This window comes from Pseudoliparis swirei, chromosome 8 (genome assembly GCF_029220125.1).
Source record: "Pseudoliparis swirei isolate HS2019 ecotype Mariana Trench chromosome 8, NWPU_hadal_v1, whole genome shotgun sequence".
Taxonomy (NCBI): Eukaryota; Metazoa; Chordata; class Actinopteri; order Perciformes; family Liparidae; genus Pseudoliparis; species Pseudoliparis swirei.
In genome coordinates this window covers 12567607-12578828 of record NC_079395.1, presented here as the reverse complement: position 1 = coordinate 12578828, position 11222 = coordinate 12567607, and the positions used below count along the sequence as shown (strand labels likewise).

The 11222-nt window shown below is 44.6% G+C and overlaps 1 protein-coding gene across 6 annotated transcripts; it reads left to right on the top strand.

Moving 5' to 3' along the window:
- The first annotated feature begins 615 nt into the window (after positions 1-615).
- Positions 616-11204, top strand: LOC130197847 (neurabin-1-like). 6 transcript variants are annotated; one of them, XM_056420781.1, is made up of 20 exons: positions 616-705; positions 810-924; positions 2162-4203; positions 4776-4908; positions 5224-5344; positions 5432-5536; positions 6129-6219; positions 6320-6463; positions 6675-6728; positions 7247-7350; positions 7561-7689; positions 7804-7900; positions 7974-8043; positions 8257-8387; positions 8463-8692; positions 8891-8953; positions 9089-9293; positions 9464-9562; positions 9700-9888; positions 10605-11204. In XM_056420781.1, exons 3-20 carry the CDS (start codon positions 2434-2436, stop codon positions 10821-10823), a joined length of 3954 nt encoding a protein of 1317 aa, XP_056276756.1. In that variant the 5' UTR covers positions 616-705; positions 810-924; positions 2162-2433; the 3' UTR covers positions 10824-11204. The 6 variants fall into 6 exon arrangements, with proteins under 6 accessions (XP_056276756.1, XP_056276757.1, XP_056276754.1 ...); XM_056420782.1 differs by lacking the exons at positions 616-705; positions 810-924 and adding exons at positions 1330-1503; positions 1809-1906; XM_056420779.1 differs by lacking the exons at positions 616-705; positions 810-924 and adding an exon at positions 1330-1503.
- The last annotated feature ends 18 nt before the right edge of the window (positions 11205-11222 follow it).

Here is an 11222-nt window from a genome sequence, read left to right as displayed (position 1 = left end):
ATGCACCCCCACCATCCCGTCACCTGCCTCATCATCATCATCCAGCTCTACAGAAAGACTCCACACAAACCCAAACAAAACAGCAGTGTTGTGGCCTGCTGCTGGTTCGAGCTGCAGCAGGGTTGAGGATGATGTCAGCACACAAAGCTTCCTGTATTTCTCAAATTACCCGCAATTAAATATCAAGACCACTGCTGAGTTAAATAGAATTTGCGCCTTGCTGTTATTCCCCATCAACTTTAATGTACTCCTCTCACTTATTATGATTGCCACTCTCTTTCACACTTCCACTGATCCCACCAATCTAGGTTACATTTCCTCCTTCAGTCTGTGTCTTAATCTACTCGGCCTAACTCACCATCTTGCCTCTAACTCCAAGTTTACTTTGCCACCCACCATAACATCATCACTGCCTCATGTTCCATCTACTTCAACTCACTTTTCCTCCTTCCCCTCCCTCCTTTGGTTAGCCTCATTCAGAAGAAGGCTTTTGTGATTGGCCAGTATTTATATCAACTAGGTCCCAATACCACCTGGGACAATGGTCTCCAGTCAGATCCAGGTCACACCAAGCAGAACCATTCTTTCGGCTCTTCACGTATCAGTCCGGTCCAGTTCAGTCCAGTCCAGTCCATCTGCCACAAAAGCCAGCTTCACAGACAGACATCGTTACTGCACCGGCTCCCCCACCGGCATCGTACACAGGTAGGAACACACACAGACATCAGCAGGTGCTGCATCACTGCTCGTGTTTGCCTCACACAGGTATACAGTGTGAGATGTGTGTGACTGCATCCTGCATCCTGCAGACAGGTGACTGTCCACACACAGCTTACCTCTGAGCCCAGCAGAACCTCTGGCAGAGTGATACTGGTTCACACAGCAGACGGCAACGCTGGCAGTGATGCTGAAAGACAGGTAAAGGTAAGTGCATATACCAATAACCTGCATGATGTACAGTAGTGTAACTATAGTTGATTATACAGTGATGATACATTACTGGCTATCATGGAGAGAGACACACAATAAAGCCATGTGTGTGCGTGTGTGTGTGTGTGTGTGTTATGACAGAAGGCGTCACTGACATTATATTCGCCTTCACGCTGACTGCATATGCTCATGTATCACAGTAGCTCGAGCTGAGACATGTAAAGACCGCTGAAGGTAAATAAATGCCAGCGCGCAGATGCAGGCTGACTTGCCCCAGTGCTGGGACCTGCTCACCGTCAGCGCCGCGCAGTTACCAGAGTAGTATACACAGGATTACCACAGGATAATCCAGTGACAGTATTTAGAGACATGAGTCGCCATCTGTCTGTATTTATCACAGCGAGGGAGCCGTCGGCACCGCTGACTTCAAACAAACACGTGACGGAAAGATGAAGCTGAGAGGAAAGGCTACGTAGCTATTCGTGAACACTGGATATTGATTAAGTTCAATTGGCGATTTGTTTGCACTCAGCATCTGTCACGACCTTTAAACTGCGCGCGCACTGCAGCCAGGTTGGTGCGAGATTTGCTGTCTTCAATGCTGTCGTACATCTCTGCGGCTCTCATTTTGCATTTCGTGTTTTAGTCAGCATTAAGGTTAATGGCATATCATTTGTTTCCTGGTTTACAGTAGTAATAGGTGAAAATACAAAACACACCGTCTATCACATGGTGGTCGAGTAACGGTAATTAACGTAGATAGTTGAGTAAACAGAACTAAAACGAGCACATTGTAGCTTTGTTTCTTTATCTGACGCATAATGTCAAGGCTGTAAAAGCAAAAAGATCTCAAACAAAACGACTGTTGTTAAATGCAGATTTCCACGGGAGATATTTAACACGTGCCCGTGGAGCTCCTGTATCCATCAATTGTCCGACGGCACGTGAACGCAGCGGTTGCCCAAACAAGTTAATTGTAAGTAGCTGTGTCACAAGAAATCTCGATGGCTACGTTTGGGGGTTTCGACGGTGCTCACAATTGTTAATCTTCCAATTTCGTAAGTGTGAAGGAACATGTGAATGTTGATTTGAATTATCGCTTTGATAGCTGCAAGTTTTGAGTATGTCACTTGATAGTTTGTCTAGGCATTGATTTGCATGAATGATTTTTAGTCCCAGTGCACCTCAATGACTATGTTGCACTTTACCTTTTCTCAAACCACTCTTCCAGGAGACTCTTGCTGTGGTGATGTTGAATCTAAGGATTCCCTGATGACAATGAAGTTTCCATACCGAGAGCCTGCCTTTGTCACCTTCTGTCGTCAAACAACCTCTTAAACACGCTTAAAGCATATATTCCAGCATAGTCCTTGCCTTATTGCTACCCTTCCACTGTAGCTACCAGCAAACTCTTAAACACTATCCATCTGCTCAGCATTTAGCTTTTAGCTGTGAAAGGCTCCTCCATATTTTTTTCTCACTTCAGAGAACTTCCATTCCCAGATGATGCGGACGGACAGCAAAGGCCGGAGCGCCTCCCCTCACAGGATAACCTATAAGTCTGGCTTCCACGCCATCAAATGGTCATTTAACACTGCGACCAGTCTACAAACGGGAACCAAAACGGCTTCTGCCCAGCACTCTGCTGTGAACCCAAACACGCTGCCATCCAGCCTGTCCCACACCACCACCATTGCCAGCACAGGCAGCAGAGGGAGAGTTCACAGCAACAGGGGGACCAAGATCAGAAACAACATCTTCCTACAAATGGACAACCAGCAGCTGAAAAAAGATGTTGGTCCAGTGCAGAGTTTTGGCTCCACATCCCTCCTTTCTTCCCATAATCCCACTCTACAGCTCCAAACTTCACCTTTCTGTGCATCCAGACACTCTGTCATTATCCCCTCGTCTGTTCTGAGCACTGCGGTCAACATTTCAACTCCAGAATCTTTCCTGCAAGATAAATCATCCAGATCAGAGGAGATAGAGGATATTGACAGAGCTGCTCTGGCTCAGAAGTTTTCTGTAACACGGAGGTTGTTTGAGACCAAGGTGATGGAGGACGGAGGTGGTGGAGGGCAGGTTTCAAAAAGTATTTCTGGCAGGGAAAGCAAGGGGACTGCAGGTGGAGAAGAGGAAGATATTGAAAAAGAGGAAGATGAGAGTGGGAAAAGGAATCACACAGAAGAGGATGGCTGTGATGAAGACGAATCCATAAACCTACCCATCATAAATATTCCCTTCCCAAAGCCTACTGCACAGGCCTCACTGACAAGTCACGATAAATCTAGTGTATCGGATGGCCCGAGTGAATCATCCAACAGATCTCCCTATCTTGACAAACATGGTGGAACCACAGGATCACAATCCAAGGAAAGCAGGACAGCAAGCGCACCTCGTGACCTCTTCTTGACTCCTGAGGAGCCAGTGAGGGCAGAACTCGTCGACGTGAACAACGGGTCATCGGAAAGTGACGACAATGAAGAAGAAAAGGAGCAGAAGGAGGGCAACAATTGTCTTGAAGACGAGGGGGTAAAGTACATGGATAATGTAGCAGCAGAAACTGTGGAAGTTGATTTTTCTGAAAAGCCCAGCCTGGAAACATCAGGACCCTATGTGTTGGAAAACGGAGTGGAGCTGAGGGAAGGTCGACCAGTTGTTCCCTCAGGCGAACACCAGAAGGAGTTATCAACCAGCATGTCACGGAAAAGAGAGACCGAGAATGACGGTGAAGGGGGAAGAGACAAGTATCAGCAGGTGAAGGAAGAATGGGAGGGTGAACGGGAGGGGCAGACCAGACCGCTCTTGGCTGAGAAGTCAAGAGAAAACAGGAGCAAAGGGGAGAAAAAGACTGTTGGAGAAGTGGGAGAAAGTTCTGCAAGGGCCGAGAGAGGCATAATGCAAGAGGAGGACAATGATAAGGAAGTTAAGACAGACAGTGAAGAGAAGAAAATAACTGAGAAGGAAGAAGGTTCAACATCTGAGCTGCATGAGGAGGGCAGAGAAGGTAGTGACGGTATAGAAGGAGGCAAAGGGGACCAGACCGGAGCTGCGTTACTCGGTGGGATTGAGAACGAGGCGTTTGTGGATGAGCCGGCATCTCCCTCTCACCCAGAGCATTTAAGACGGGAATGGGAACACTCTGTGCATGATGATCGGCCTTTATTGCAATATGAGGAAATTCCTGGAGTGACTGAACTAGAGGAGGATGTTGAGGATGCAGCAGAAGAGCAGCAGAAGAGAAGGGTCAGGTTCACCTCGGCACCAATCAAGGTAAAGGAAACTTTTTTGAAAAACAAATATACAACAGCCGAATTATTAAAATGTATTGTTCACTATTCGACAGCTGCAGGGTGTCACTTGTCTCTAAATGTATGCTTTTATGCAAGTTCTTTATCGCAAGAACCCCCCACCCCCCTCCATCCCCCTTCTTCGTTCTGTCGGCACTCAACTCGGAGGTGCCTTGATATAAAAACATTCCTGTGGGTGTGTATGGCATTTATAGCTCATCACAAACTATTGGAGCAGCTCCCAGTGTCTGTGACTGGAAGTTGTATTTGTGTGTTTTCTTTTCTTTTTGCCTTTCATTCTTATCATGGATGTACAAGTTTGCTGTCTGCACTTCCTGGTTCTCACACTCGGGCATATTTTCCAACATAAACAGTATCTTGTGGTCTCAATAGACGCAGATGGCTCTCTTGGCAATCTGCTCAGTGGTGAACACGCGTACAACAAGCCATTAATGCATTAAACATCATTTTCCGTAGGCCGAGACTTCACATAGGTGTTGACGTAAGCCCAGGCGGTCGCAGTGATTAAATTCTATTTTGAACACTGTCTTTTAGGTGTACAGAACTTATTCTAATGCAGAGTACGACAGACGCAATGAAGACATTGACCCGGTGTCGGCCTCAGCCGAGTTCGAGCTGGAGAAGAGAGTGGACAGGATGGATGTCTTTCCAGTGGACATAGAGAAGGGTGTGTAGTCTGTCTTCCTTTTCTTTTATATGTCTTTTTAGTGTCTATATGTGTCTCCACATTAGTTCCCAAGAAGGAAAGAAATAAATCACACAACTCGTTATATCTGGTGGGATGTTTGGTTAATTTATTATTTAGTGATATAACAAATAATATAGAACAAGGCTGACGTATAATGTATTTTTAAAAATCCCAATTTTCTCAACTTATTTTAAGAGGTTTGTCCTGAGTTGTTTTTGGTGGTGCAACAGTCTCCCCCTGACTAATGTTGGTATTATGAAGATAACGCGCTTATGTTATATCTTCCTTTTCTAGGAGATGAGGGTCTGGGCATTAGTATCATAGGAATGGGTGTTGGAGCTGACCAGGGTCTGGAAAAACTGGGAATCTTTGTGAAGACGGTCACTGAAGGAGGAGCAACACAGAAGGATGGAAGGTACATTTCAGCACCGGTCTCCTGTTCATGGGAACTGAGTTCAGTTCTAACAACGAGAGACTTTTCTTTTGTGTCTGTGTGCGTTAGGATTCATGTGAACGACCAGATCGTGGAGGTGGATGGGGTGCGTTTGGTTGGCGTCTCCCAGCTGTTTGCAGCCACAGTCCTCAAGAACACGTCGGGCCTTGTCAAGTAAATTATGTTTCTGTACCTTTCCTTCTATTTGTGTACTTGCCGAGTGGTAGAGCTTGAGGTCGTTCCCATGAGTGATTTGGAGGCTATGTATCGTATTTGTGAGGTTTTTTTTAAAAATCAGTCTGTGTCAGACTTTAAATGTTTTTTACGCAATTTAAATTATTTATAGATGAAAAGAAAGATTAATTTACATTTGATCCACCTGGATGGTTTTAAAAGGACCACACTTGTTTTTTTTTTTAAGCTTATCAACTACACATGATATAGACATGTCATTCCAACCATTCTTAAGCATATCACTGTGTACCACGTTAAATGTTTCCTCTTTAAATCCACATTAACTGCAGTTTATGCAAACGATGACAACAACATACAGCAACAACACATCGGCCTCTTTTCACTAAAGACATGTTGCCATGTCACGGCAGGACAAAGCAAAGATATAAATGATAAAATGACATCTGAATAGCTGCTTCAGTTTCAGGACTGTAACTTACTAAGTGTTAATTAATGTTATTTGCAACACCTGTGCGTTACCTGGATGTGGTGATTGCTCACAGCTTTGACTGATTTCTCTGTGTGGCTGCAGGTTTCTGATTGGGCGAGAGAAGGAGGGGGTGGAGAGCGAGGTGGCACGACTAATCAACGAAAGCCTGGAAATGGATAAAACACCCAGTGAGGTCTGTTTGCTTAAAGAAGGGGCGCTTCAGTCGTGTTATAGTGTAACAGGTATATGAGGGTTGATTGAACTGTTTTCTGCGTTTGTTTTTTTATATGAAGAGGGAAAGAGCAAGCGGAGATGAGGATAATGACAGTAGCCTTTCAGAGAAGTCGTTGGAAGAGGAGGAAGACGAAGACGAAGAGGAAGACGCGTCTTTTATTTCCAGTCTGGACAATGAACAAGTCTACCTCAAATACCAGCAGGTATGTAACATCAATTCATTCATTAATACCCATAAACCAGATGTTTACACCAACCTTCTGTATGATATTCGGTCAATACTTAATTTTAAATGGGGAAAGAAAATCCTCTGAAAACAAATACCGACCCACGAGAAGTTTTAAAACTAGTAAAGGTGTACCTCTACTCGTATACATTGTAGTATAATCAAATGTTCACACTTCTTCTTTATAGATTCAGTCCAAATTACGACGCAAAGCAGCCCGACTTCAACGTACTAGAGAAAAGGTAGGTCACTCATCTGAGATTGAGAGCTGTCTGTCTCTCTCTCTCTCTCTCTCTCTCTCTCTCTCTCACACACACCAATTACTGCACTCTCTTTACTACTTTTGCATCCACATTTGGAACAGTCTGACCCATTTAAGTGTGTGAGATGGCTCGGTGTGGAGTTACTGGGACGTGGGCCGTGTTCCAACACTTCTCCACGTCAGCCCTGCTTTTTCTGCCTTTGCCTTGAAGTAATCACCGCTGTGACATAATTGGGTTGGCAAAAGCTGTTCAGTAGAAAATCTGTCTTCTACCCAACTGTGGTAGATCAGTGAGTTATTTTGATTGTTATATCAAAACTTCTTTAAAGTAAGAGGATTTAATAAGTGTATAAGAATAGTATTTGGTAAGTGTGACATAATGATAAACAAGCTTTTTCTTTTCTTTTTGGAAGCACTTTCCTTCCCCTTGTGCATATGACATATTACAGGCATTCATCAAAATATGCATAATATATTATTTGTACTCTGTCTACCAAGTTAAACGTGTTGGCGGAGCAGCAGCAAGTTGATTGGGAGAGCCAAAAGATTGAGCTGGAGCAGAAGGTGGAGGATGGAGAGGACAAGGCTGAGAAACTAGAGAAGTACGATGTTATGACTCTTTGATTTGTGACCCTTTTACGAGAGCACATGGTATTATAGCTGCGTTGGCCATGGTAGACCGGATGATGGATCATTTGTAAATGATATACTGATCCAGGTTGAAGACTTTATGGGAGCCTTAAGCCTGCTAAAAAAAAATCATGTTAAGAAGCATTATGACGATGTCAAAGCCTCCTCACTTTATTTATCAGGTATTGGCAGGAGGCCCAGACACTATGCAGAGTTGTGAGCCAGCGACTGGCTGATGCCCAGAGCCAATCAGACAGCTTGGAGATAAAATATAACAAAGCCAAGAGACTGGTCAGAGAATACCAGAGCAGGTATCTATCTAACCCACTCAGTTAATTTATCTTGACGATATGGAATAATATTGTTAAATGACTGGGATGTTTTTTGTGTGCTAGTTAAATTGCGCTTATTGTTTTTCCCCAAAGAGATGAGGAAAGGGAGCAAAGAGAAACAGACTTAAGAGGAGAAATGGTGGAGAGAGAGAAGCTGCACAGAGAAACGGTTGAAAGACTACAAATCCAGGTGAGGGGAGATCAGTCCTATATGGATTTACTTTACTGTCTCTGTAGTCATTGTTTCACACTGCTCATCACAGATAGCTCAGCTGGAGAGAAAAGAGGCTGCTCCTGAAAGAAAGAACCACTCTGTGGACACTTCAGTCACAGGTAAGCAGCAGGATGACCGTCACCGTGAAGTGGACTGCTCATGTGTCTCTTTGACTTTGTGTTGCTACTGGCAAGTACAACCACTATTTTAAAGTGTTCACCTCCTAATTCTGTGTATGGATTCAGAGCAGGGAAAATGCAAAGTGTTTTGTGTCTTTTCAAACAATGCAATTGTAAAGTGAGGAAATACAATGTGTTTTGTCTTGGCTCCAGACTGGTATATGCCACTTCCTGATACGCGACTGCTCGACTCGAGCGCTCACAAAGCCAGAGCTCAGCTGGCCCAGAAATCCAAGCGCCAGCCGCCCTCTCGAGACAAACTCCGAGAGAGCTTTAAAAAACAGGTAGACGGTGCTGTGAACTGTGACGGAGCAGCACCTGATTAGATGTTTCTGACCGCACCCTTCTGTTGCTTTTAGGAACGAGAAGTTCAGAAGCCCCAGGAGAGCGACTCCCCGTCTGCTCCGACAGCGACGCAAAGGAACGATAGAAGTGACCTGTCCAGCTCCTCGTCTTTCCCGGCCCTCAGCCCTCGGCCTCCCAACAGCTTTGTCTTCACTCCTCCCATCTACATCACGGACGATGTCACTCCCTCACCATGCAAATCTTCCGCATCCAGGAAGTCCAAAAGGAAATTTCCCGACCTCAGGTGCACAGTCTCTGTCGTCTTCTTCTGTCTTAGTTTTGGGGTCACACACATTCCCTTGTTTAATAGTCTCCCTGTCGGCTGTCCTACATGTTTGGTGTCTTGCCACAGTAGCTGGAGGAGAAGGGACACAGAGCGGTCTGCTGGTGGTTTACTTGTTCCTGATGCTTTTAAATAACTATAGTCCGTTTCTTCTCTCAGTGGCCTTCGCAAGTCTCTGAGCAAAAGGAGAAGTGACAAACTCAGCCAAAGGACCATGAACAGGTCGGCTAATAAACAAGACCACAAAATGGGTTTCTGTCTGGCACTGAATATAACTTTCTTTTATTCCTGAAATAAAAAATGTGCTTAATCGTCACTTTTTAATAATTGCCGATTGTAACCATTGTTCTCTCCCAGGGCTTCGTGCGGTGAACTGGGGGACAAGCCTGCTGTCGTTTCTCCGTCGGGTTCGTTGACCTCCATGCCTTCCTGCCTGCCCTTTCCCTGGTTTGGAGAGCGAGGGAGAGAAAAAGAAGTGGATGTTGAGAGAGGCAGGAAGAGACTTCGCTCTGTGTCCAGCAGCAGCTTACCGTACCTGACCACCACAGGGAGAAGAGACCAGGTGAGACCAGGTGGACCGCTTTCCCTGCAGGCCGTCCTCCTGCTGTCTGATGGAGATACGGCTCGAGATATCTTTCAGATAAACACGCTCGTGTGCGTGTAAGCATGCCACATCTGTGAGGAGTGTGCAGGCAGCAGAGGTTTCTTTCTTTTCTTCCTTTTCTTTCCCAGAGTATTGACTGTCCAGTGGAGTGCTCCGGCATGGTGGGTCATGTCTCTGATCTCTCTCTTTCTGGACGCACTCATGCTTTCACCGTTTCCTCCACCGAGGTGAGTCTCCTTCCCTTCTACTTTTCCATGGAGCACTCTGCCAAATGTTCTCTCCCCCAAGCCTACTTTTGAAAAGTTTTATTTGTCTTAGTTTCCTCATTTCTTTCCTTTCCGTGTTGTCTCTGGGGTCCTGTCAGACATTGGATGACGACACCGTTCCCACCAATAACAACAACCAGTGGCAGAGCCGGCCTGTGTTGCAGTGGGACAGGCAGCAGGTGTGTCTGTGGCTGATTGCCATGAACATGGACGAGTACACGTCTGAGTTTGCAGCCAGAGGTGTGGACGGGACACAGCTGCTCAACATGGACAGTGAGAAACTCAAGGTGAGCCGTGAAGATGGAGTGGGAGGCACAGGTTCACCATTAAATAACCCATTCTAGAAAAATTGTATTGTGATGCATGTTTTGTTTTTCTAGTTCACATATTCATAACGGCCTTAACTTATCGGCTGTTTAAGTCTATAGCCGGAACGTTTTGGGCTTTGTTGTGTTTGTACCATGGACATTTAGTTTTTGTGTTTTTTTCTCTTTCTATTTGTTAAATATGTACAAACTAACTGTAACATCTGAATGCTATTGATCTAATTTCTGTTAAATACCGGCTAGTATAAATATTTAGAGGTTAAACAAATCTGTGGCTATTGGCAGAAGTATATTTATTTGAAGTATAACATAACCTGGAAACTGTTTATTTAAAGAAGTGTTGCAACAATGCATATTGAGTGGGACGCTTCTGTTGATGATATTCTTGTTGGTGTTCCTCAATAACCTCACATGTCTTTGATATATCTGTGCTGCATTGTCTTTATCTGACAAATAGTAGATGGTGATACTTTTCTGTGATATACCATCACCATTCTGATGTATTTATGTATTAACAAGGCTCTTCTGGTTATAATTACATCCTAGTGGAACTGCCTCTGTCCCCATTCTGTATTTATTTTAGTTTATAACATTAAACTCTGATTTAGTTGTGTCCTTAACCTGTAGAGTCTTCTGCTGACATAAATGCTGTTTCTTCTTCTGGTGTCTGCGGTCAGGCTCTGGGGGTGTGCAGTCAAAGCGACCGGTCTGCCCTCAAGAGGAAGCTGAAGGAGATAAAGAAAAGGGAGGGAAAAGAAGAGAAGAGGCTGGAAAAGAAGAACACTGTTTTGAATAAGAAGGGTGAAGACAAAGAGAGAGCCAGGGTGATGATGATGAAGTCTATCCACGTTGCCAGAGGCAGCAGAAGCACCCTAAGAACCGAGTCCCTCTTGTGAAAGGGGAGGGGTGATGTTGGAGCTTTACCAGCAGCAAGGGGGCGTGTTTGCAGCCTAACTCGCACAAAAATGCACTTGAACCTATTTCTATTTAGTCGATAGAAACCACGATATGTACTGCACACATCCTAATGACTATCTTTAGTATTCACACTGGTTGATTGTAATCAATGGATCATTGGACCAGAGCAGGTTGACTCTACCGCCAAAGTTCAGTCGCAGCAAATATGTGTCTGTAAAGTTTGCCAAACTACAGGGATTTCATCATGAACCTAAATGTATCCCAAGAATGATTTTAATATTTAACGACGTGCTGCTTTAAGCACTCAGGTATTGGCTCTAAATGTTTTTTTACTGTCTTAATAAATAACTTTAAAGCTCTATTTGCATTTCACTTGA

Bases quoted from the DNA above. Each gene is read 5' to 3' on its own strand.
- LOC130197847 (XM_056420781.1), top strand. From the start codon at position 2,434: ATGATGCGGACGGACAGCAAAGGCCGGAGCGCCTCCCCTCACAGGATA. The intron at 9,294-9,463 runs GTGAGACCAGGT...TTTCTTTCCCAG, and splicing joins CCACAGGGAGAAGAGACCAG to AGTATTGACTGTCCAGTGGA. The intron at 9,889-10,604 runs GTGAGCCGTGAA...GTCTGCGGTCAG, and splicing joins TGGACAGTGAGAAACTCAAG to GCTCTGGGGGTGTGCAGTCA.